Source organism: Pteropus alecto, unplaced genomic scaffold, assembly GCF_000325575.1.
Source record: "Pteropus alecto unplaced genomic scaffold, ASM32557v1 scaffold94, whole genome shotgun sequence".
Lineage (NCBI taxonomy): Eukaryota > Metazoa > Chordata > Mammalia > Chiroptera > Pteropodidae > Pteropus > Pteropus alecto.
This window is the reverse complement of record NW_006437736.1, coordinates 2,787,682-2,813,958: the sequence shown is the minus strand read 5'-3', so window position 1 is coordinate 2,813,958 and position 26,277 is coordinate 2,787,682. Positions and strand designations below refer to the sequence as shown.

Below are 26,277 nucleotides of genomic sequence, written 5' to 3'. Positions count from 1 at the left end.
GCCTGTTTAGTTATTTACGTAACGAATGCTTTTTATTATACTTACCATGCATCATATTCTATTCTAAGATTTTAACAGATTTTAATTTCTTAATCCTTAGACCAACCCTCTGAAGTCAGTTACCATTTTACAGATGAGGAAACTGAGGACAAGGAGATTTCAATAACTTGCTGAGGACACACAGCTGGGAAGTGGTCCTACCGGGATTCAAACTCAAGCATCCTAGCTCCAAATGCTGCATTTTGGAACCCAAGGGCCACATTGCCTTTCTACCTTACAATGTCCACCAATTATTCTCTGAGCTGGCCCAGCCCTGCCAGCTAGAGCTAAAGCTGCTTGAGGGAAGGACAGTCAGGCCCCTACCTCCCAGCATGTGAGGAGAACAGAGCCATGTAACAGTGCAGCCTATCTCTTAGAAGGAGCCCAAAGATCCCTACAAGAGCTGGGAGGCTGCACAGCTTAGATAGGGAGGATGGGGAGGGAACTGGTAGCCCTCCAACTCTGTTCCAGTGGGAAGGAAATGGAGACATATTCTATGATGACCCTTGGGTTGTTGCTGCTCCCAACACATTTATTTTGCATGAGCATAGGGCTTGTTGCTGAAGATAAATTCTTGAGCAAGACATACACAGTTCTCGAGTCCAGGATGGTGTTGGAAGACAAGTGAGGACATGGCCCATTTCAAAGCAGTGTGATATGTGTAGCCCATACAGTCCCCAAGCACCAGGCTGGGCTGACTTGAGGAAGAACATAGACAGCAAGTGAGTGTTATGAGAGAAGTGGCAAGATGGGTGGGAGATGACCATGACATGGATATTTTCTGGGGCTGAAGTGGCAAAACAGGTATTCCAGTGAAGACCGGACACCACTTTCAAAGCCTGGAGCTAGAGGAAGCAACTTGACATACCTTTTCTCATTCAATCCCCAAACCTTGTGGAAAATAGTTTTTATTAGCCTATTTTTCAGGTGAGAAAATGAAGGCCGAGGAAGTACTTTGCTTAAGGTCATCCTGCTAATAAGTGGTAGAGCTGTTCATTTCAAAGTATCCACACTAGGTTCTGGGAATAGAGGCTTTAACAAAACATGCAGATAAAAGGATGATGAATCTAGTGGGTAGATTTATAGGCCTACGTTCTAATGGGAGATCTGGTTCCCTTACTGGCCAAGAGAGTTACTTTCTGAGCTCTAGTTTCTGTATCCGTTGGCATCTGCTGCAGAGTCATTTTCACTTCTTTTGGCAAATAGAACAGATTCGATGTTGCAAACCTGTAACCTGGATTAAATACAGCCCTTGGAGGCAAAAAGAGCCAGTGATTTTAGACATACTCTACAGATGAGGTTTAGAACAGTTAATAACATGCCCAAGTTTATGCAGCTAAAACGTAGCAGAGCCAAGAATTAAACAATGAACTTAGTGTCCACAGTCTTAAGAAGCAAACTCAGGTACAGAGAAATGGCAGCTGACATTCAGCCCCTATGTCTGTGGATATTAGGGAGTGGTGGGGACTTCAGTGAACTATACAGATAGAGTCCTTGCCCTAACTACAGGAATTCTCCAGTAATTGACCTTGGGTATGGCAGTAGCTGTTTTGTGTTCAAATTTTCTCCTCTACAAAATTGCCATAATAATTACAACTATCTCATAGGGTTATCTTGAAGACTAAATTAGTCAAAGTGCCTAGCACATAGTAAACATTATATAAGTGTAAGCTGTTACTCTTTGTTACTATCTGAGCAGTGATCTTTGTCTTAAACATTCATAGTACCTACTTAAATATGGTATAGTGAGCTGGGCACACCACTGAAGATCAAGTTCTGACAGCATCTCTATGGCCTTTCCTCCTCCTTCTGAGCAACAGTGGGGCTCATAGAACCCAGGTCTCCAGGTCATAAGCCACCAGCTTCATGCATCAGCAGCAGCTTCCACAGCTGGCTGCAGTAGCCCCTCAGTGAGCTCATAGTTACCACTGGCCTCTAGGCTGGAAAGAATGTGAGGTGCAATGGGCAGCCTTCCAAGGGCCCAAGAAGGGAGGGCTCATCTTTTCAGGATGTTTCAGGCTTCAGATAAAACGCTTCCTGTGTTCGAATTCATAGCTGGCAGAGGAAATCAGCAATGACTGATTGCAATGGGTGAGTTGTCAAAAAGATGTGTGTGTGAACCAAATGCCAGCTAGCTGAGGCAAAGTATGCATTCAGGAGGCTGGTGGGAAGACCAGCAACTGTACAATGGTTTGTTTTGCACCTACTATGTACTTGGCCCTGGGCCAGGCATTCAGGAGGTGGGGAAGTTAATCACAGTAACAGTTCGCCTGCATTTCCTCTTTCTGAGCACTATTAGAGCCATTACCACTCTTAAGCCTTGGGGCAATCCTATGATGCAAGCAGGCCTCATTTCCTGCATTGAAATATGGGTAGTTTCAAAGTGTAGCAGAGACTAGATACTTGTTGGCCAAACTTGTTTCCTTTTTCACCTGGGTACCCAGCTGGACTACATTTCCCAGCAGCCCTCATGGTTGGGTACAGCCATGTGATTGAGTTCTGGCCAATGGAATGAATGAAATGCGGTGATAATGTATGGCTCGCCTGGTCCATAAAAATCTTTACAAGCAGTCTTCTACCCTCTCTTTTTCACCAGCTAACAGATGCAGACAGCCTGCAGAGGATTCTGAAGACCTAGAGGTGACGGAGCCACAAGATGAAAGGGGCCTGGCTGGACTCCTGAGTAACTAACTCTGCTAAAGCTGTATCACATTGAGCATTTGAGTGAGTGAGAAATGAACTCCTTTTGTATTAGGCCACCTAGTTTGTTTGTTTTTCCACAATAGTTAGCCTGTCATAATACACTCAGTAAAACCAGAACATAGGTTGTAGAGGCATTTTGCTTCTACATCTGGTAGTTTTGCCTACCCCCTTCCAAACAAGCAGAAAAAGCCTTTTATGCTTGTAGAGTCTTCGGATTTTGCAAAGTGCTTGAACAATTAATAGGACAGTCTCTTCCTTCCACACCACTAACCACCGGGCTATCACTTTCACCCACTAGGGGAAGCTTTCAGATGGGGCAAAGTGTCTAGGCTAGCCACACCTCTGGTAACTATAAGCTCAGCCCTTCTCAACTAGTTCTGGAAAAAAATTAAGCCCCAATGTCCAAAGGCATCCTTTGTATGTAATCAGTTAACTTATATACTGGCATTCTATAATGGTACAAGCTATATCCTATGCCTGGGAGAACTGTGAACACAGTCACTCACATCATTTTCTGTTCGGTGATGCAGATGAGGATCCCCAATTGCAAGCCACTCCCCATCTTCTGAGTTTCTGTTTTCTCAACTATAAAACTACTGAGTGGAATCAAGTGAACTTGAAGTCTCTTACCAGCTATCATTTTCTATAATCTCATTTTAAAAAGCAACATTTTGGAGCCTAGGATGGGTCAGACACTTCTAGGTTATTTCATTTAGTCATGAAATGAAGAAGGATGCAAATAAGACTTTTAAAAAAATAAAGAGAAACTGGAATTCTTTACCATTATTTGATTTCCACAAGGTAAGTATTTAATAAACTTTAGGTAAGTGGCGAAGTGACACAGAGTATTACTCTAGCTTGTGACTTCTCTGAGCCTACAATCCAGCTGAGGGACAAGAACCACACATGCAAAACCAAGAAACATTCTAGAGAGAGGGCCATAGAGTCTAGGTGGTCAGGTAGAAGAGAGGTGAACAGAGGGGAAGAGATTTGCTTATCTCCCCTCAATCCACCACAAACCCAATTCTCTGCATACACAATTACATTCTGAGCACTTGTGATGTACCTGATACTTGTTGGGTGCTTTCCCTTCATACTTCATTTAATTCTGCCGGAATTGTCATGTTTAAGGAGGGAGCCATGAGGCGTATGGATATTAAGTCACTTATCTAAAGCTCCGCATGAGTGAAAAGTACCAGAGGCATGGGGATTTGAAGCAGGCCTGTGTGGCTGCAGAGCCTGCCTCCCTTCCACATCATCTCTGCCTTCCTCTAATGTACAGCTCTGTTCTAAGCTTCCTGCTACTCTCACTTCCCCAGCCCTGGAAGAAGGGCTGCTGCCATCCTGCCCTTTGACAGTCAAGAATCACAGAGTCAGATCTCCTCAGGAAATCTCAACCTGCAGGGCACCCCTGGCAGAGAGGCCCCACATTCAGCTGAGGGGTGCAGCAGGGTGGGCATCAGCAGCCACGTCCTCGATATACCAGCTGGGAAGTCTCTGAGACAAGATGCCTGAAGTTTGCACAGCTGGAGGCCCTGGGGAAAGGCCTGGGTGCAGCTGAAATGAACTGACCCCATCTGGAAGCAGAAGCCCCTCCAGGGAGATGGAGGGAGGAAAGGAGACAGGAAGTGGCTGATCTGCTTGTTCTCAGGAAGCAGCAGGCCTGAGAGAGAGACACTGTTCCCTGGAAACCAAAGATCTGGTGTTTCTCAGTGTGTGCTCCCAGGACTTCCTGCATCACACTCACCTGGCATGTTGAAAAATGGGATTCTTGGGCCACAAACATAACAAATCCAAATTTCCGAGAAAGAGAACAGGAATCTGCATGTTAGGCACACTTAGCAGATAGTTCGGACGCTTGCCAATGCTTAAGAACTGAATATCCCACTTCTCTGAAATAGTTCTACGCAGCTCTCCTTAGATGCCCTATTCATTTCTGCCAATTTGCCCACTAGTGACTCTTAACTTCAGGAGAAAAATAATAAAGAGGTAATATCCATTGAGTGCTCATCATGTGCCCTATACTCTCTCTTCTAAGCACATTAGATGGATCAACTCATTTAAAATCCTCACGGTGTCCCTATCAGATAGATACTATCATCAGCCTCATATTACATTTGAGAGACTGAGGCACAGAGAGGCTAAGAAACTTTTAAAAGTCAAGTAGTAAGTGGCTGGTCCCGAATATGGACCCAGGCAGTCTGACTCTCAAACTTGAGCTCTTAACCCCTATAGCACGCAAACACTATGGAAGGTTCTATTTATTGAAGACCCACTTGGTGCCAGACCCTATCCCCAGGGACTTCAGGCATTCAACAAACATTCATTGAATGTCTACTACATGCCAGGAACTGCTCTAAGCTTTGACCAGGCCAAGACTAGAGTAAAGTGAGTACGACATTCGCCTTGGGCACAAAATTTGAAAGAGAGGTGCCCAGAAATTCAGTAATCAAGATAAATAATATTTTAATGCAATGTAAAAAAATCAGCAAGTTATGGCCCATGGCTGACCACCTGTTTTTATAAATAAGGTTTTATTAGAAGGGATAAAGTAAGAACAAAATACTCAAAACCCATGCCCTAATGGAGCTCACATGAATGACATCAACCAGTTCTTATCATTATGGCCTCAAAGGGTGAGTATTAATATCATTACTCTTTCACATATGCTACTCTCCCTATTGATAGCTAATGATCATATAGGCTGATGACATACCAGACACTATTTTTTGAATGTCTTACAAGTATTATTTTATTCTTCACAACTTTCCTATAATCAGTATCATCTCCATTTAACAACTGGTGAAACTAAAGCACTGAGCTTTATAATTTGTCCAAGGTCAACACAGTCAATTAAGAGGCAGAGGTAGGATTTGAGCCCAGGCATCCACACTCCAGAGGCCATATCCTTAATTGGAGGTTAGTAAACTACCACCCATAGGCCAATTCTGGCCAAATCCAGCCCCTAACTTGTTCTTATAAATAAAATGTTATTGGCACACAACTCATTTATTTATGTATTGTGTGTACGTCTACTTTTATGACATAAGAATAGCGTACAGTAGTCCTGACAGAGACCCTACAGGCTGCAAAGATGAAAATATTTGCCATCTGGCCCTTTACAGAAAAAAATTTGCTGACCCCTGCCCTTAAGCACTGTGGAATATCCCATGATCAGTAAGGAAGCTCAGAGAGTGAAATTATGCCCACAGTCAGAAAAAAAAAAAACAGAGACGGGATATGAACCGAAGTGCATCTCAGAAAAAAAAACAGAGACGGGATACGAACCGAAGTGTGTCTCTGAAGATCATGACTTTTCAACTCTGCCTGGCTATATACCTCTCCCTTTGCCCGTCCCCCCGCCGCCCCCCCTCCCCCGCCATGGGTGCCAAAGCCTTCTCGTTTCCTAGGGTTTAGAGTGCTGCCTGGACCACAGAAGGTGCTCCATAAATGTTCACCGAATGAATGAATGGAAGAGGCTGGGAATGTCCAGCCTTCCTGTTGCACCCCTTATAAGCCAAGACTCTTGGGGTCTCATTCTATGGTAACTTGCCCTAATAGTCTAAATTAATTGGTAGGTATAGTGTTTTGAGAATGTCTTAACTATCTTTGTATTTACTATGCTGCCCATACCAAGTTAGAGTATCTCAATGGTCTCCATCTATATCCATAGTTTTAATATCCAGCCTAAACTGCTTTGCCCTTGACCCTAGAGGTTGGGGTCTTAGTCTTAGGACCTAGTCATAATCAAAAGAATATGAATTTGGGAGTTGAAGAAACCTGGTTAAATTCTGTCTCCTTCTCACCCATCAGCTGTGTGACCTTGAGCAAGTTCCTTCACCTCTCAGAATCTCACTTCCTAACTTGTGCCATGCAGTTCACTGCAGGGAGAGGACGTAGACAAAACTGCCCAGCGTCACTGGAGGGCGGCAATTTTTTGTCACGATGATGGAGACAGTTTAAGAGAGCTGTCTGCTGAAAGACCCTAAATCCATTATGCATGTTTTATCTTTGTGCTCCCAGGGTCTTAAATAAACAATGTCTTCATCCAGTTTTTAAAAGACATTAATGCTGCTTCAGAATAACCACCAAAATTTGGCCGGCTCTGTGCCTGGCTGCTGGCCTGAATTTCCAAAGACTGTTTGGTTTAGCATTTCTCAAATGTATTCCATTAACACTATGAACCTGTCAACCCTCCCTCCTCTCTGAGCTTTGGTCTGAGGGTCACAGTGAGAGATGGAGCCAGCAGTTCAAGGCCAGCCTCTTGGACTCACCTTTGTGAAGCAGGGTGGTACCTGGTCAGTCTGCCTGGAACTGGAGGCACCTGTCAGCATGCACATGAGCGGTGCACCCAGGTCAGGCACAGACACAGGAGGTGTGCTTGGAGACTAGGAGAAAGTGCACTGCAATGAGGGGATTGGACAACGTGAGCAAAATATATTCTCTGGTTTCCACTTGAGGGGAAAAAAACAAGACCCTGAAAGAGGCTTAGCAAAAGGCCAGTGCTCCAGGAAGCAGGAAGTAGCTCTGCCCTGGCACAGTCTCCAACTCACTCACTGTGTCTCTTGAGCAGGGAACTCACCTTCTCCGTGGCACATTTATTTAAAAATGAATGGGTTGGGCTGGACCCCTTGTTTTTAAACTCTTGCTTGGCAGCAGAGTTCTTATTCAAACAAGTTTTTAGCTGGAATTTTAAGATACAAATAAATGAAAATGGAACTGATTTTCTGGGTGAAGGTAGTGAAGTGGGAAGGAGGGAGCTGGAATCTTGCCCATTCAGCCCCCCAACAATCTGAAAGAGACTAGGAGGTACCTCTGTGGAACAGGGTTTGAGAACCACATGTCATAGTAGAGGATCTGTAGTGTCTCCCCTGGTGCTGGCAGCCTCTGATCCTGGTAGCCGTAGCTGCCACTCTGATAACAGTAATGACTTTTATTTCCTGAGCACTTTTTATTTTTTTGTGCCAGGGCTGGACTGGACTTCTACACGCTTTACTTTGAGAGTTAGTACAAGGCCCCAATTCGAATGCTGGCTTCACCAGTTTGGTAGCTTTGTGACACTAAGCAAGTTAAACTCTCTGTGCCTCGGATTCTTCATCTGGAAAACAGATTGCTGAGAGGATTAAAGGAATTAATCCCTATAAAGGTGCTTAGAACAGTGGCAGGACCATAGGAAGCAACTGATGTTAGCCAATATTTACCATGACTGCATAAATTATTATAATCAATCTTTATAAGTATCGTTCTGTTTCATAGCTGAGGGAACAGAGGCTCAGAAATGGGCAGTGAGCACCCCTAGGTCACATAGCTGGTAAGTGACGGTCAGAGGACTTGAATCCAAGTTTGCTCAAATGAATAGTCTGAGGTCTTAACACCCAGCTGAAACTGCTTTGCTCTTGACCCTAGAGGTCAGGTCAGGGCCTTGGTCTAGTAGAATACTTAAGGAGTTCCAAGCCTAGGTGGAAGGGTAGTAATGATAGTCACAGTAATTTATGCTTAACAGGAGTTCTGGTGTCAGCGGGGTCTGTAGTCTGGGTATCTTAGTGAATGCAGATCCCAAAGGGAGAGGAGGTATTTGGTTGCCAGAGCCCAGGGCTAATCGACAGTCCTTTCTCCAAGCCACCTTCTCCAGCCTTGCCTACTGATCTATAAGACATCTCTGTGTAGATTAGACAAAGGGCAGAGGCATGCCCCAAGCGAGCGCCCAGGAGAGCAGAGAACAGGCTGGCTTTCAGCCCCCACCTAGGACACACCGTTACCTTGAGCAGTGCGCGCTGCACAACCTCGCACAACAACCTTTACTCTTCTCCCGCCTCAGTGTTTGGTGGGGAGAAGTGCAGGGAGAGAAAAAATTCGGCTGGATGAGAGACAAAGAAAGGTCTCAGCATTGTCCTGATGCATGTGGGAGCCTGGATGAGGGGAAGGAGCAGGAGGCTGTGAGGCCAGGAAGCTCTGAGTGATAGCTCAGAGCAAATGCCAGCCACACAGTCACTTTTCTTCTTTATGGTTCTTTCTCTCTGCACAGAGGGTGGTAATAAAAGATGGCTGTATGGCTCTCTCTGGGGAGCTGAATGGGAGCCAAACCGTCATATGGTGAACAAACGCTGTAATCGCCCAACTGCAGAGCTGCGGCTGCAGGTTATTAAATGGCAACAACCTTTCCCCTCACCCCTGACCCATGGAAATGGGTAGCCACCAGCCCACCCACCCAGAAAGCCCCGGTGCCCTGCCACCCACAGAGGCCCAAACATTGGCTCCAGCATGAAGAGAAAGTAGGAGGTGTGGCATAGTTGTAAGAATACAGGCTTTAAATTCAGACAGAGCTGGATTCAAACACTAACTCCACCCTTCATGAGCCGTGGGACTGTGGATAAGATACTGAACTTCTCTGAGTCTCAATTTCCCATCTATAAAATGTAGCTTGTCATAATGATCATGCAGAGAAGAGGAAAGAATTAGAAATAATAAATGCAAAGTGCTCAGCACAGTGCCTGAGGCATAGTAGGTGCTTACAGTAGCTATTCATATAGGTTCTTCACTTATTTAATGAAGACTGGATTGCAAGTCCACTGAGTACCAGGCATGGTGGATATCATACGAGAGGGTGTAAGTGGCTTTTCTGTGGGAGAGACACTTGAGCTGAGATCTGAAGCATGAGCAGGAGTTAATCTACGTGAAATCGAGAGGAGAGACTTTCTAAGCAGAGGAAACAGAATATGTGAAGACCTGTGATGGGAAATAGCAGGTGAGGACTGAAAACTGAGAAAAAGGTAATGTGGCTGATGCAGAGCGAGCAAAAGAGGCTGGCAAGGTGGGCAGCGGCCAGACCGTGCTAATCACAGTAAAAATTCTGGTCTTCATCCTAAGAGTACAAGGAAAGTATTGAAGGGTTTTAACTGATGAAATTAGAGTTCTCAAAAGCTCATTCTAAAAAGAGTACATATTATATGATTTCAACTATATGACAATCTGGAAAAGGCAAAACTACAGACAGTAAAAAGATCAGTAGTTGGCAAGGGTTGGGGGTGCGGGAGTGAACAGTCTAAGCACACGGGATTTCTAGGGCAGTGAAACTGTTCTGTAAGCTTGTCTAATGGCAGATACATGTCCCTATACTTTTGTCAAAACTTATAGAACATGCAACATCAAGGGTGAACTCTAATGTAAACTATGGACTTCAGGTGATGCTGTGTCATGTAGGTTCGTCAGCTTTAACAAATGTACCAGTCTGGTGGGGGGTTGTTGATAATGGAGGAGGCCGTTCGTGTGTGGGGACAGGGAGTATAAGGGAACTCTCAGAACTTTCCTCTTCATTTTGCTGTGAACCAAAAACTTCTCTAAACAAATTAAGTCTATCAATTAAAAAGAGAAATAAAAACTCATTCTGGCTGCTGTGTAGAAAATAGATTGGAGGAGGGCAGAGGAGACTGGAGGACCAGTTATGTTTTTCTTATTTTCTTATTTCCTTGGGGCGAGTTACATAAGTTCTGAGGACATCAGTTCTTCCATCTGTGATATGGGACAAGAATATAAAGTGACACAGTGTATAGGAAGTGCCTCGCAGAAAGCCTGGCACAAGGCAGGCATTCAGTTCACACTGGCTGAATGTGAAAGAATATCACGATGAGAAGAATGGCAAAGGTGTCAGGACACAAAGGTCTTTGTGTGGGGATAGTGGGCATCTTGCAACAGTGTTTTGTAGCAGGTAAAAAGGCTCACTGTTTATTGGCTGAAGCAAAAGTATCAGAATGTATGTCCCAGGGCTAAAGCTGTGTTTCATACTTTGGAGAAAAGAAATAATAATAGCAATAGCTAAGGTTTATTGAGCGCTAACTATATGGCAGGTACTGTTGTAAATGGTTTTGTGAATTAGCTCATTTCATTCTCTCAACCACACCTGTGATTAGGTAGGATCATTATCTGTTTTGTATCTGGGGAAACTGCGGCACAGAAAGTTTCATCATGTTTCCCAATGTAAGTGATAAAGCTGGCTTAAAAGAGGATCAAGAGATACAAACCTGAGTGAAATGGGGAAATAAGTGACACAAGCATAGAACAGTTATGAAGTGGCACAAAACAGACTAGTCAGGACCAAGGACTCAATCGTGTGGGAAACAGCACTGTATAGCTATTAAGAGCATGGATTTAGCATCGGCCTGCCTGGGTATGAATCCTGGTTCTGCCACTTTCTGTGTGACCTACTCTGTGACTCAGTTTTCTCATTTGTTATATAGAGATAGTAACAAGCCCTACCACGTGGCACCATTTTGACATTGTAGTAAGACAATGCATGCTGTTCACTAGCTGATCACATTATATGGAACATAGTATGAGCTCAGTATGTTTCAGAGCAAGGAGAACATAGAAAATTTTAAGAGTAAGCTTGGAGCTTCAAACAAGGGGTGGAGTTCAAATTAGCTCTCAATAGACAGTTAGCAAGGACTACACCAGGTGCTAGCTGGCTATAATGAGCAACGCAACATGACCCCTGCCCTCAAAGACCTCCCAGTTTGGGGCGGGGAGGTAGGTGCAAATGCAGAAAGTAAAACAAAATGCAGGATGGAAGAAATCAGTCACTTGTTCAACCAAAATGGTACCAGCCACCATTCTAGGGACTGGAGATGTGGTTATTTGCACAATAGAAAGGACCCTTGCCCTCAAAAAGCTTATGTTCTAGTGCAGAGATAGGCAAGGACCACGTTCACAAACATAAAAGCAGTGCTGCATGCTGTTAAAAGGTAAAGGTGGGTGAGGGTATAGAGATCCACATGGGAGGTTATTTTAGATAGCACGGTCAAAGAAGGAAGTGGCAACATAGGAGCAAGGCCGAAATGTAGTGAGGGGGTGAGCTGTGTTCATACCCGGAAGAAAAGTTTCCTAGGCTGAAGGGATAGCAGGTGCAAAGGCCCTGAGAAGGGAAGAAGACACCCGACCCGTTTAAAGAACACCAAGGAATAGGAGCACCAGCACGGCCGAGGGGAGGAAAGGTGAAGACATAGCGTAAGTCTACTCCATCTGGGGCCTTAAAGACTATGGTCAGGACTGTGAATTTCACTCTACAAGGGATGAGAAGCCCTCGAATGGTTTTAAACATGGGCTTGGTATCTGATTTAATTTCAGAAGAATCACTCTGGTTGCTGTGGGGAGAATGGATTGAAGGGGGATGCGGTGGATTAATGCATCCTCAAATTCTTGGCTGCTCCTTTCATTTAAATCTAGTTTTTCCCTTTGCCTGTCTTTAGCCACTAGAATGTAGCAGAAGTGATGCTGCGTAACTTCTAAGTCTTGAGGTATCGACACCCTCCAACCCTCTTGTAACTTGCCCTCTTTAAAACCAGAAAGAAGCCTAAATTCTGACACTGCCATCTAAGAAGTCCGACTATCCTGAGGTCAAATTGCTGTGAAGAAGCTCAATAGCTGCACGGAGAAAGCAAGACCACGTGCAGACGCACTGAAGCACCGACATGAGCATGAAGCCTACTGAGACCTTCCAGCCCAGCCCGGCCCAGCCCAGCCACCAGCTGAATAAAGCCCAGTGACCAACCCAGCCAGCACCACATGCGGAACAACCAGCTCACTGAACTCTGCCCAAATTCCTGACCCAGAGACTGCAAGCAGGTAAAACGGTTGTGATTTCAAGCAACTAAGTTTTGGGGTAGTTTGTTGCACAGCAATTGATAATTGAAACGGGGTAACGGCAGAAACGAGGAGAGCAGTGAAGAGGGAACTGCAGAAATCCGGGTGAGAGAGAAAGTTGATTTGGTCTGTAGTAGGACTGGTGGTGGAGAATAAGAAAATGCTGATAAGAAAAATGTTGCACACACACGCACGCACACACGCACGTACACACACACATACACACCACCGATATCATCTGTAGGAGAAAGTCAGGGGTCTGCAGACCGCATATACCCTGGAGATGGTGGCACTGAGGCCACCTCTTTCAACGAAGAGCTGCTGGTCCAAGGGTTGATTTCATTCTCAGACATCTCACTGCCATCAGAATAAACACCACAGAAAGTAAAAGAATAGGTTGCAGAACGCCAGAAAATAAGCTTAATAGCCCAGAAATATTATTTGTTATCAAAATGAAGAAATGTCCCAGAAAAAAATTGTTTGTCTTCATGTAATATCTAATGTGTACACACTACTCCTAGATTATCAAGTATATTCCATACATCCATTTCCCCCTTCTGATTCATTCAACTGTCCTGTGAAGTTGCCACCCTCATTCGCAACTGAAGAAACAGACTCAGAAAGAAAACAATTACTGTTCCACAGCCCCACAGTCAGTAACTGGTAGAAACAGACTTGGAATCTCAGACTTCTCAAGGCAAGTTCAAATTGATTTTTTTGTATGTATATGACTGTCACTAAAATTTTCACATTTATTCTAAAACTATGCAGAACAAATTAAAATAATACGCTGTTCTGCGTTTTCGTTGTCTGTCTGACACCCCTCTTCACAGGCTGCTTGTGCAACGGTTTTTAAAGTGGGGTCCTAAAAAAAATAAAATAAAGTAGGGTCCTTGGACTCCTGGTCTTGGAGCCTCACAGCTAGAGCTTGACAACATGCAGATCCCTGTGCCCCACCCAGGAATCAGTCTTTTTGGTAATGGGGCCCAAGCATCTGCATTTTAATAAGTAGGGCAGTGGGGTTCCTAAATTATTTGCCTTCGTGAAAAAGTTTAAAAATCACTGAACTGGTGGATCACCAAGCCCTCTGGAAGCAGATGGACCTGCTTAAATGAAGTGAGAGATTCTGAAAATAGTTTAGCTCATTCCACCATGTCGCCTGGGGTCAGGGGAGGGGGAGGAGGCCCTAGACAGTCTCATCCTCCCGCTCCCCACCAGGCTCACCCTGGGGGGGCCAGGAAAGGAAGGGTTTGCAAGACGAGTCGTGGGGTGAGCAGGTGAGGAAGGGGCAGAGTGCGCATTTAGAGAGCACCCACTGTGTTTCAGGCACTAGCAGACTTTTCCTTTTTTAGTCCTCAAATAGGCACTATTTCAGTTTTACAATTGAAGGTCCGGGAATCAGAAGGTGAAGTTACTTGTACAGTCACACAAAAAGCAAATGAGGAGTTGAGATTCGAACCCAGGATCACCTGACACCAGTGCAAATGTATTTCTCAGTATCAAGCTGTGGCAACTGGGTAAAAGGGTAGTGTGATGTTAAGTCATGGGGGTTTGAACCCCAACGCCCTACTTATTAGCTGTGTGACCTTGGATTAGGCATTACCCTTCTCAGAAATTGTCCCTTCATTTCTTTCAAAAGAGGATGAAATTACCTGCCATGGAGAAGTCCCCAGTACCCAGCAGCCTTTTAGTAAAGGATGATTGCTTCCGAATGAGAAAAGGCCAAAGCCAAAAGGGTGAAGTGGCCATCGGGGCGATTTCTCCCACAGATCAGGAGTGAGTCCCCAGGGTGGGAGGTGGTGAGGGGAGGGAGGACAGTGAAGTGGGACCCAGCCCTGGAGCCATTCTGGGAATTGGGAGCCACACTGTTTTCTTCCATCAGAGCACCGCTCCCTCTCCTGGGGGAATTGGCAGATCTGCCACTGGCCTGTTGGCTGGAGACACATGGGCAGCAGAGCCTGGCATTTCTTTACAGACTCTCACTGTCTCTTTCTTGTGCAGCTCTCTTCCCGTTCCCACGCCCCACCTCTGCAAGTCCCTGGGGATCCAGCTTTCTCCCGCACTGGAGAGGGCAAAGGCCCTGGGTGAAGAGATAGATCGGGGCCTTCCCCCTCCAAAGCTGCTCTGCTGGGACCCTCAATGACTCATTGTCCCCTCCTCGGGAGAGGAGGCAGTGGGCGGTGTGCTGGTCAACAAGTCTGTGCCTGGTGCAAGCTAAGGCTGGAGGCCTCTCAGTCGCAAGCTCTTTACTTTGCAAAGTTGTGGGGTTCTTATTCATTTGAAGAGTCAGAGGGTCCTGAATGGTTTCAGCAAAGACGTAAGTACTGTGCCAGGAAAAACAGTCCTTAACCTGATCCTCCAGAAAGGTCCAGCCCAGTGGGAGACATGAGAAGTAAATAATAATTACTACCCTCCTAGATCAGTCACAGTGCAGGAAGAGCAATAAGAACAAGGACACCTAGCCATTGCTTAGGGCTGGTTCATCCCTTCATTCATTGATCAAATAGTTATTGAGAACCTGATTTGTGACAGACACTGTCTAGGGGCTAGGAACACAGTGGGAACAAACTAAAATTATATAATAGCATATCTTATCTATAATATAATACATAAAATGTCATATATTTTATATATCATATTTATTATATATTATATTATATTAATGTTTGTATCTAGTCAATGTAATTATATAATAGCATATATTATCTCTATAAAATATGTGATATGTTATATTAATATATATATATAATCTATCATCTATCTTTTTATTATTATTATTATTTATGCCTACAGCCCCTGGTCTTCCTAGGTGATCTCCCATCCAAGTACTAACCAGGCCCGATACTGCTTAGCTTCCGAGATCAGACATCGGGCTTGTTCAGGGTGGCATGGCCATAGACCACGGACTGTGGCTCCACTGGGGCACAAACCCAGGGCCTTCTGCGTGTAAAGCAGACGTGCTAACCGCTACACTATGGAACCACGTCCTCATCTCTCTATCAATCATCTATCATCTATCTATAATTTTGGGCAGTGATAAATGCTTGAAGAAAAAAAATGCATAGTTGGGCCTCGAGAGTGGGGACAGTATGGTCTGACAAGTTCTCTCTGCAAAGATGGCATTTGATCAGAAATTTGAAAGGAGGTGAGACATGATAACATCTGCGGAAGTGTTTCAAGATGAAGGACGAACAATGCAAAGACTGTCCACCAAATATCACTCTACCTGCTCCATACATATCATTCATACATACTTGTTCCCACTTTACAGATGGGGAACCCAAGAGCTAGGAAGGTGGTGAGTCTTATCCAGGGCCTTATGGCTTATGGAAGGCAGAGCTGGGACCCACCACGGGTGGTCTGCCCTGCCTCCCTATGTGGGCTCTCGGCCATGAAGCCACACCACCAATCTGGGCAAGTCCTAGATGCCTGTGAGCACAGAAGAGGAAGGCTGAATCCAACTTCAGAAAAGAAGGCAGAGACGGGATGTGGAAACGTGACCCTGGGCATGAGTACGCCAAGCCGACGAAGGTCTCTGCCTTTCTTCTTTGCCTCTTCTGGCCCCAGAGCTGCCTCTTTCTAGTGTGCACATCCACTCAAAGTCAAGAGACAGAGGGAAAAGCTCCTTCCCAAATCCATAGGGCTTGCTCTGCTCACTTTCTGTAGGTTTCTATTCAGAGAAGCCTTGCTGCTCGCCTTTCCTCAAATACCAGTCACCCTCTATCTCTTCTTTCTTTCAATCAGTTCTCACGACCTGCCATTAAAATGCATATTTGCTTACTTTGTTGTCCGCTTTCTGCAAAGTAAGTCTAGCTCCACAAGGACTATTGTCTATTTTGTTCACTGCTGTATCCTCTGTGCCTGGCACATCTTTAATGAATGAAAGAAAGGAAAGTAGGAAAAGCTCAGTGGGTGTGTAACCATTTAGGAGAGTCAAAGGGAGCACTTTTCCAAAAAGACACAGACCGAGAAGTCAGGGCAGAAACTGCGCTCTTTGTAATATTTGCCGGACTGTGCCTGGCACTCTGAATGTGCTCAGTAGATATTTGCTGAATGAATGGATATCTGGAATTTGAAAATCCAGGTTCAGGATGCTCAAAAGACTGGGCAATAAAGAGTAAAGGCACACCATTTTATAATGTTCTTTGATGGCATGTTTGAGAGTTCCCAGGATAGAGATCAGGAAAGTTGAGAGCTGACTCTGGCTCAGGAACTCATGTGCTAAGAGGACTTGGACATTTGACCTCCTCTCTGCCCCCCAGACCATAGTTTGCCCATCTATAAAATGGGGACACACAGAAAATTCGAAGGGACTCTCCTAACTCTGGACCTCTAAAATTTTATAAAATATCCTCTTCTCTGGGAAAGGCCCATGTATCTCCATCTTGTTCCAAATATCCTCCCTGGAAACAGTAAGTCTGGGGTAGGTCCTGGGGGTGAAGGGGATACTGGAGTCTGCGATGCCTTTCCTCAGGGTCTTGTGTTACTTCTGATTCTTGGCTCCCTCTCTTCAACCCTAAGGTCTGACCTTCTAATGAGCAGATGCATATTATCAGCCACTGTGGTTTGAACAGGTGCCTGTAATTTAGAGTTGCCTAACGCTAGAAACCGAGAGCAGGACTTGCATAATTAGGTTGAGGCCTCATTAATGTCTGCCTCTTGGGTGTTTCTCATTCTTGGTTTCTCCTGTCCTGTATTTCAAATCCCATCTATCTGTATAGACACAACTGACTCTCTCTCTCTCTCTTTTTTATTGCTCCATTGTGAAGCCAGGCTTGAATTTGGGCCCAGAAAGGCCACGGCCATCCACAAAGCATGAATCTTAACGTGCCCTGGAATGGCCCCTGCTCTGCTTCCTAAATAAAATTTTGCAACTTTGCTGAGAACCTGGATGTCTGGGTTGCTGTTAAGCACCTCAAACGGGCTGCCCTTAGTTTGGGTGTTTGACAGAAATCAGAGTTAGGGGGTATGCTATTGATTTAATTACTGCAATTACTGATGATGTAACCAGCTCGTGTTCGTTGCCATTAACAAAGCACACTAGAATCTGAACTTGAAAAGAGACTTAATTTGTTCTGTTCACTGATGATTTTCTAAGAGAGTTATTCTCTTTTTGTGTCCTCTTGCCCCCGTCCCACTCATCTCTATCCTGCTCTGGGCCTCAGGAGGCTGACCTCTGGGGACAGCATCAACCTGGCTCTCTGACTCAACTGTCTCTGCTTGGCTTGGGCCAACGTGAGACCCCAGCAGAATAGAGGGCAGAGAAGGGTGGTATTTCTTCCTAGTGCCCACCCTGCTTCAGTGCCATGACTTTGAAGGTAGCCAACTTCCTCCAGAACTACAATTTCAACTGAGCAGACTTCCTGCTCAAGTCTAGATGAAACCTACTAGATTTAAGTCCAGCAATTCTATTTCCACTCCTGTCCCTTCACCTCTAGGGATGATAATGGCTTTCTGCTCTTTGCTGTTGTTAGATACTGGATGTCTCATGTTCCCTAAGCCCCACACACTCCTCTGTAAGTGGTTCGTTCATTAAAATCTCTTTATTTAAACCATTTGGGGGTAAATTCTGTTTTTTTGCCTAGCCCCTGTCCAATACAGATCCCAATATCTAAAATGGAGCTTGGAATATAGTAGGCCATTAATCAATATTTGTGGAATGAATGAACAAACTTCTCACATATATTATCTCATTTAATTCTTACAAAAACTATATAAAATAATACAAGTGCCTTTTACAGGAAAAAAAAAAAACAAACTTGAGGCTCACAGAGGTCGAGTCTCAGGTCTAAGCAATATATTTCTAAGACAGAGCAACATTGACATCCTCTACTTTGGGTAAACTTGAGCCACGCTCAGCACCTTGGAGAAATCTCTACTTCCTGCTATTTTCTGTACAATCTCAGAATTCACTCATGCCAGCATGGGGTGAGCTCAACAGGACCAGATGCCACTGAGTGGACAGGGGTAATGCAAGGAAGAGAATAACAAAATCTCAGGATTTAAAGATATTTGGACATTCCCTTGACATAGAATCAGACTCTTGGGTTCAAATCTAAGTGCTGCCACTTTCTTTTTTCCCTCTCAGGTTTCATGATATATGTATACATTCTGCAGCGATTACCATGATCAAGTTAATTACATATCCATCGCTCCCCATAGTTAACCACTATTTTTTAGTTCAGTTTTCCTCCTATTATCTAGTTTCATACAACTGTGATCTGAAAAGATACTTGATATGATTTCAATCTTCTTAAATTTGTTAAGATTTGTTTTGTGCCCTAACATATGATCTATTCTGGAGAATGTTCTGTGTGCACTTGAGAATGTGTATTCTGCTGCTGTTGGATAGAAAGAATGTTCCCTATATGTCTGTTTGGTCTATTGGTATAAAGTATAGTTCAAGTTTTCTTATTGATTTTTTGTCTGTATGATATACCCATTGTTGAAAGTGGGTTATCGAAATTCCCTACTATTATTGTATTGCTATTTCTCCTTTCACATTTGTTAATATTTGCTTTATATATTTATGTGCTCTTATGTTGGGTGCATATATATTTACAATTATTATTATATTACATATATATACACACACTTATTATATCCTCTTGATGAATTAACGCCTTTATCATTATGCACTGTCCTCGGTCTCGTTACAGTTTTTGACTTAAAGTCTATTTTATCTGATATAAATATAGCTACCCCTGCTCTATTTTGTTTTCTATTTGCTTGGGATATCCTTTTTCATCCCTCTACTTTCAGCATATGTGTGCCTTTAAAGCTAAAGTTGATTGTCTTGTAGGCAGAATATTGTTGGATCATTTTTTAAAATTGATTCAGCCATGCCGTGTCTTTTGATTGGAGAACTTAATCCATTAACATTTAAAGTAGTTATTGATAGGTAAGGATTACTATTGTCATTTTGTTGTTTTCTTGCTGGTTTGTAGTTTCTTTCTTCCTCTATTGCTGTGTTTCTTTGTGATTTGATGGTTTTCTGTAGCAGTATGCTTTGAATCCTTTCTGTTTTTGTTTTCTGCATCTACTATAGGTTTTGGTTTTATGGTTACCATGAGTCTTACATAAAATATCTTATAGTTATAACGGTCTATTTTAAGCTTAACTCGGATCACATACGAACACTCTACTCTTTACTTCCCCCTCCATACATTCTATGCTTCTGATGTCACAGTTCACATCTTTTTATATTGTATATTCATTAACAAATCATTGTAGCTAGTTATTTTAAGTATTTTTGTCTTTTAACCTTTATACTAGAGTTAAAAGTGATTATACACCATCGTTATAGTATTAGAGTATTCTTAATCTGACCAAATAACTATATCAATGCGTTTTATATGTTCGTATGTTTTTATCTTATTAATTAGTGTCCTTTCATTTCACTGAATTCCCACCATCTAAAAGTCAAATGCTTGGATCCCTTTAATATTTTTCTGCGGAATGGTTGCCGTACCTTTGCATACCACTCATAATGAGGAACTTACCGCCTTGTTAAGCATCTCTGATTATTAAATAGTCTCCCCCTTGTTAAAGAGGTAATCTAGTGTAGTAGTGTCCCACACAGGCTATGAGGCCAGACTTCTAGGCTTGAATCCTAGCTTTGTCACTTAGGGGCTGGAGATCTTGATTCTATTGCTCAACTTATTGGTGCTTCAGCCTCCTTATCTAGAAAATGTGGATTATAATAGTATACACCTTATAGGGTTGTTGAAAGGATGAAATGAGTCAATATATGTTAAGTGCTTGGAATAGTGCCTAGCACGTAAGAATTGCTATAAAGTGTTTGTTAAATAAAAATTCATAAATTGTGTATGTATAATTCCAACTGGCTTAATCAAAAAGAGATTTTTGCGGGTAGGGGGTGGGGATAGGGTTTGGAGATAAGTCTGGATCTGGGACTTTGAATAACATCACCAGTCATTGACTCTCTCTCTCTCCTCTCTCTCCTCTCTCTTTTCTCTCCTTTGTCTCTCTGTCTCTCTGTCTCTGTCTCTCTCTCTCTCTCACACCCACACACCCACACACCCACATCCACACACACACACATCGGGCTGTGTTTTCCTTTGCCTTGGCTTCGATCTGTACCCTCTGTACACTGTACACTGTACCCTCAAGGAGAAAGAGGGATGGCCATCATCTGTTCCAGGCATCCATCCCACCAGCTCAGCAGCCACAACAGAATGTATGTGTCTCTCATCTAAAAGTTTCAGCAAAAGTCTCACAATGGATTCTCACTGGCCTGGTTTGGGTCCCAGTGTGATAATCTGATTCTAGGGCTGCTTACGTACCAGAAACCACATAGACTACACGTTGGGGAGGGGTTACCCCAATAGAAGACCTAGGTGCTATTCCCCAAAGAAGAAAGAATAGATGCTGAAGAAAACCAGCAGTGGTCTGCTCTACCACTGGTCCTGGTTACTTCTCTGAAGTCGTGCCCCAGGAGGAAGCCTTTGGAAGGTCTAGGCTTGCTCATTTTGCACACTTGGAAGTGCTTAGGGAACATTTTCAATTCGACGCCCAAGTCTCTTTGAAAGAATATACTGCAAGTCAAAAGCACGGCTCAAAATTCTTACTTTGTAAGACCATGTACCTGAAGAATTTACTGACTCTCTACCTACAAGACACATTGTGAGTCAGGCAGAGAGTACCTAGTTTGTGTGCATGTTCTCACAGGTCTGCCACCTGTGGCTTGCCAAAACAAGCTGCTTGACTGAGACTGTAAGCGCCAACCTGGGCATGAACAGAATAAATCTCTGTGGCCCCCACAGATCCTTAAGCTGAGGGCTTTGGCTGCATTGGCACTTCCCTTACAGCCCTGGCTACCCAAGGCATGGTCTTCTACCAACAGTAACGGCATGGGGGAGCTTGTCCACACCCTTGCTGCTCGAACTGAAGTCTGCAGGACCAGCAGCAAAGTCTTCGTCTAGGAACTCATAGGAAATTTCAGAATCTCAGGTCCTACCTGAATACCTAATGGATTAGAATCTGCATTTTAGCAATATTTCCAGGTTTGTCTGCACTTGAGAAGCACTACTGTGTTAGTTTTCTAGAGCTGCCTTAACAAATACCACAAACTGATGGCTTATGCAACAGAAATTTATTCTCTCACAGTTCTAGAGGTTATCAAGCTGGAAATCAAGGTGCTGGGAGGGTGGGTTTCTTCTGAGGGCCGAGAGAGAATTTGTTCCATGTCTGTCTGTCAGCTTCTGGTAATGGAAAGCAGTCCATGGTGTTCCTTGGCTAGTAGATGCATCATTCCAGTCTCTGCCTCCATCATCACATGGCATTTTCCCTATGTCTCTGTGTCCAAATTTTCCTTTTCTCATAAAGACTCCAGCTATGTTGAATTAAGGGCCCACACTACTCCAGTATGACCTCATCTTAACTAATTACATCTGCAATAACCTTATTCCCAAATAAGATCACATTTTGAGGTTCTAGGGGTTAGGACTTTAACATATCTTTTTTGTTTTTTTGGCGGGGTGGGGAGAGGGGCACAATTCAGCTCGTAACAACTATCTTTACAGCCTGCCATCCCTAAATACTGGGAGAATAGCTGATTAGAAAACACCTGAAACATTTTTTAAATTTATTTTTGTAAACAATTTTGTTAATTCAGGAAGAAGATGGCTCATCTACAACGAGGCTTCTGTGAGAAGTAAATGAATATGTATTTCTAGCACCATTCTCAAACTCTCCCATGATGATGGACTGTTAATTTCTCATTGTAGTTTTGCCAATTTTTGAAGTATATTTTGAGGCCGTTTTATTTGGTGCTTATAAATTTAAAATGATCTTTTCTGGGTAAATGAACCCTTTATCATAATGGATTTCTTTCTTTTCCCTGGTAATGCTTTTCATCTGGAAGTCTATTTTTCCCCTGATATTAATATAGCTACATTGACTAGCTTTCTTTTGCCCAGTAGTTCCATGGTTATGTATATTTTTCGGTCCTTTAACTTTCAAATTTCCTATATTCTTACATTTTAGATAAATCTCTTGAATGGAATATAGTTGGATTTTAAAGAATCTATTCTGACAATCTTGTGTAGATGCTCTGTAAATTAGAGCATTTAGTCCACTTACATTTAATGTAAGTACTGATATAGATTGGTGGTTTAATAAATATTTAACTACCAGTAGGGCACACTTTGTAGAGGTTGCAATTCTCACAAGTGACCATGAGAGGGCAACTCCAGGGGACTCAGGCATTTATAGCCTTGAAGGGACAGAGGGAACAAAGCATTTACTCTCTGGGGTTCCACCACCGCTTCCAAAGTTGTGTCTCTCCTACAATTTCAGGCATCCTCTGACCATAGGAAGAACAGGATATGGACTGGGGATCAGGAGTGTGGCGAACTGGAGGACAAAAGAGCAGCCAATGGTCATGCCCATCCATGGGGTGAGGGGGCTGAAGGCATTCAGAGGGCTCAGGGCAGAAGCTGTTTATCAACTTGTATAAAAATAATTCAATATTTTAATAACCAGTACTGCTAGTACAAGTCATTTACAGTGATATCAGCCTGCTGATATATTTAAGTCTACACCTTATTTTATTTATAACATCTGTTCTATGTTGGTATTTCCTTTCTTCTTTTACTATTTCTTTTTGTCCTCTTTTGTACTTTTTAAGTATCACATTCTGTTTTTTTTTTTTTTTTTTTAGCAATTACCAAGGAATTACATCATTTGTCTTTGACTGTTGTTAATCAATACATTGACTTTCCTCCCTGACCACACAGTGGTCTCAGAACACCTTAATTGACCCCCAGCCCCTACCAACTTACGGTTGTGTATTTTAATCCCTACCCCTCATATATTTTAATCCTTCATAAGGCATTTATTAATTATTATTATCATTATATTTAAAGACAACGTTTATTAACACTTACCACATACTTTGCCCTTCATTTTTCTTGCTGCTCTATGTTATTCTGGGATTTTTATTTTATTTTATTTCATTTATTTATTTTTTGCCTAAAGCACATATTTTACAATTTCCCTTATTGAGAGTCTTCTCTCTGTAAATATTTTTATTTTGCCTTCATTCATAAAAGATGTTTCCCTGAGGATGGAATTATAGGTTGGCAATTATTTTCTTTTGGCCCCTAAATATATCATGCCACCAGCCCTGCTGCCTGGGAACCAGCAGTCAGTCTGTTAGTCTAGTCAAAGCAATCTGCCTTTTTTTCTCTGGCTGTTTTTTATTTTTCTTCATCTGTCTGCACTTACATTGTTGTGGATCGGTGTGGAATTCTTTTCATTTATCCTGCTTTAAATCTGTTGAGCTTCTGTTTTTGTGGTTTGGTATCTTTCTGATACCAAGCCATCATTTCTTAAAATACGGCCTCTGTTCCATTTTCTTTTCTTTTCCTTTTTTGAGAATCTGATTAAATCAATATTAGACCTTCTCATGAGATCTAACCATCTCTTCTGCTTTTCCAATTTTTTTCTCTCTGTACTTCATTTGGGATAATTTCTTCAGCTCTACATTTCACTTTATTAACACTTTTTCAGTTGTATCTAATATGCTGTTAAATACAATACAACTAATGATTTTAGTTATTAATATTTTCATTTCTAGAAGTTCTATTTATTTTTTTAATTGGTCGTGTCACTTTTTATAGTTTACTATTCCTTACAGATATCTTCAAATCTGATTTTTTTTCAGCTTAATATGTGTGATTTTTTTTCTTTTAAGAATCTCAGTCTGATGATCCAATATCTGAGATATGAGGGTCTCTTTCTGTTTATTCTTGTTTCTTCTCATTAATGGTGTCTGTGCCTGGTTATCTTTGACTATGTGCTAGCTATTGTAAAACAATTATTTGAATAATTATTTGAAGGCTAGGATGAAAGTGTCTTCCTCTACATAAGATTTGCTTTTATTTTTGACATGTCTAGGGCCACTATAAACTAAGTTTAATGCTTAACGTTCTCTGGAAGACCAATACAATTGCAGTTCACTCTGCGATTACTTGTGAGGGTTCATCTGCTTATAATTCACATTCACTTTTAAGGTGTAGTCTTTTTGGTCTCAGCTTATTGTAGAAAGGGTCTACCATTACATTCCCCACCTGGAGTGGCCCTGGGTGTTGAGTTCTGTCTCCCTTGCCTGTGATGGGCTAGCAAAACCAATTTTCAAATTTGCCAGACTTAGCAAATACACTCAGGAAAAGGTAGCTTTTATATTCATTTATCTCTTTGAGTTTCCATTTCTCCATCATTCTCTTCCTGGTTATACTTTGTCATTCCAACTCTTTGAAGGCTTTGATGATTATTTGAAACCAGTTTTTAAGTTGTTTTAAGTGGAAGAGTTAGTCCAAATATCTAGTCCACCATTATTGGAAATAGGAAGTTATGAAATGTCTTTCTTGACACAAGATTGGCACTCAGTAATAATGGCTGAACTAGTTGAATGATCATAATTTCTCAGACATACTCTCTCTCTTTCTCTTTTTCTTTTTCTTTTTGGCCTATCTGTATTTACGAAGAGACTGTTTCCTACTCTTAGAATGCATAGAATGCCCATATTCCATCAATTGACAAGGCTCGGAAAAAATGCCACCTTTTCTTCGTAGTTCTTTCTGTTTTCTCTACTTCTCCAAATTTGAATCCTATTTCTTCCCCATCTAAACCTTCACTAGACTTAGTTTGTATCATCCGCTGGGTACTTAACTAGACAGGAATATATTATTATGACTATTTACCTCTTTTATGAATTTCTACTCTCTTGACATTTCTGGGCTTTTGAAGAGTTCTCTCACTTCCCCTCCAGCTGAGCATGTATTATAAACAGATTTCTCGGAAAATATCATATCCAGTACTTTTAGGTTTGATGTCCTGGGAGGGGGTTTTCCAAACATTCAGCCTGCCATACTGCTGAAAGCAGGATGCAGCTCATTCTAATAAATACTTATATTTGTGCCACACTTTAGAATTAATAGAGTGCTCTCACATTTATGATTTCTATTTCAGTGTTGCTATCAACACGCTGCCAAAGAGAGTCAGAGGGCAAGAGACTAAATAATATGCACAAACAGATCCACAAAGCCGGAAACGGAGCCCACATCTTTTCTCTCCAAGCCCATGGTTCATTCCAGGGCACCCCAGTTGCTTTTCCATATTATTTGTGCCTCTAGTCATTTTTATTGCAAGAACACTTAGAAGTCTTTAGATGCAGACATTCTGGAAGGGAAAGTTCAAGTAGTGCAGGAGTTAAGTCAGAGACACTAGATAGAGGGGTTGGTTATGTGTGGTACCTCATACACACGTCTCAAATGAAGGCTTTCTGTATCTCAGTCCTCCTTACCTGACAACCTTGGTCCCGTTTCTCATGACTTGCATGTCCACCATACAGCCCCCAGTAACATAGGCAGCCAGGTTCAGTTCCGAGAATTCAGCCTGAAAGAGAAAGCGAAACAAAAAAGATTCATCAGATCCTAATGATGCTAATAACTGCTAACATTTGCTGGGTACTTATATGTGCCAAATACACATTTATACCTGATCTGAAATTAGGAAATTGGTAATATTATTTACTTCCCTTGTTGAAAGATGAGAAAGCTGAGGTGCAGAGAGGCACAGTGACATGTCCAAGATACATAATAAAAGGCAAAGTTGGACTGAAATTCGTGTGTCTCTGAGTCTAGGACCCATGCTTTAAACTAGTACTGATTTCTATCTCCTTGAAGGTGGAAGAACCAACTCTAGCTCCAGGACTACAAGAGACCAAACGCTGTTTAATATGACATTTTCTCTTGACTTCTTAAGCTTCATACTGTGCCGTGGTGTGGCATCACAGCTATGTGATCATTTGTCACTGTTAATGGAAACCTCCTCAGGTTATCTGTCATCTATCCCCCTTTTTGCATAGCTCTT

The 26,277-nt window shown here is 42.6% G+C and overlaps 1 protein-coding gene and 1 pseudogene across 2 annotated transcripts in view; both read right to left on the bottom strand.

Annotated features, from left to right (window-relative positions):
• The window catches only part of SYN3 (synapsin III), a 420,224-nt gene that overhangs the window by 313,299 nt on the left and 80,648 nt on the right, over window positions 1–26,277 (bottom strand). For both annotated transcript variants that reach the window (XM_006914505.3, XM_025048692.1), the window contains exon 4: window positions 25,709–25,800. In XM_006914505.3, coding sequence (XP_006914567.1) covers window positions 25,709–25,800 — 92 coding nt within the window. The remainder of the gene's footprint in view (window positions 1–25,708; window positions 25,801–26,277) is intronic.
• Window positions 15,163–15,278, bottom strand: LOC112481945 (annotated as a pseudogene).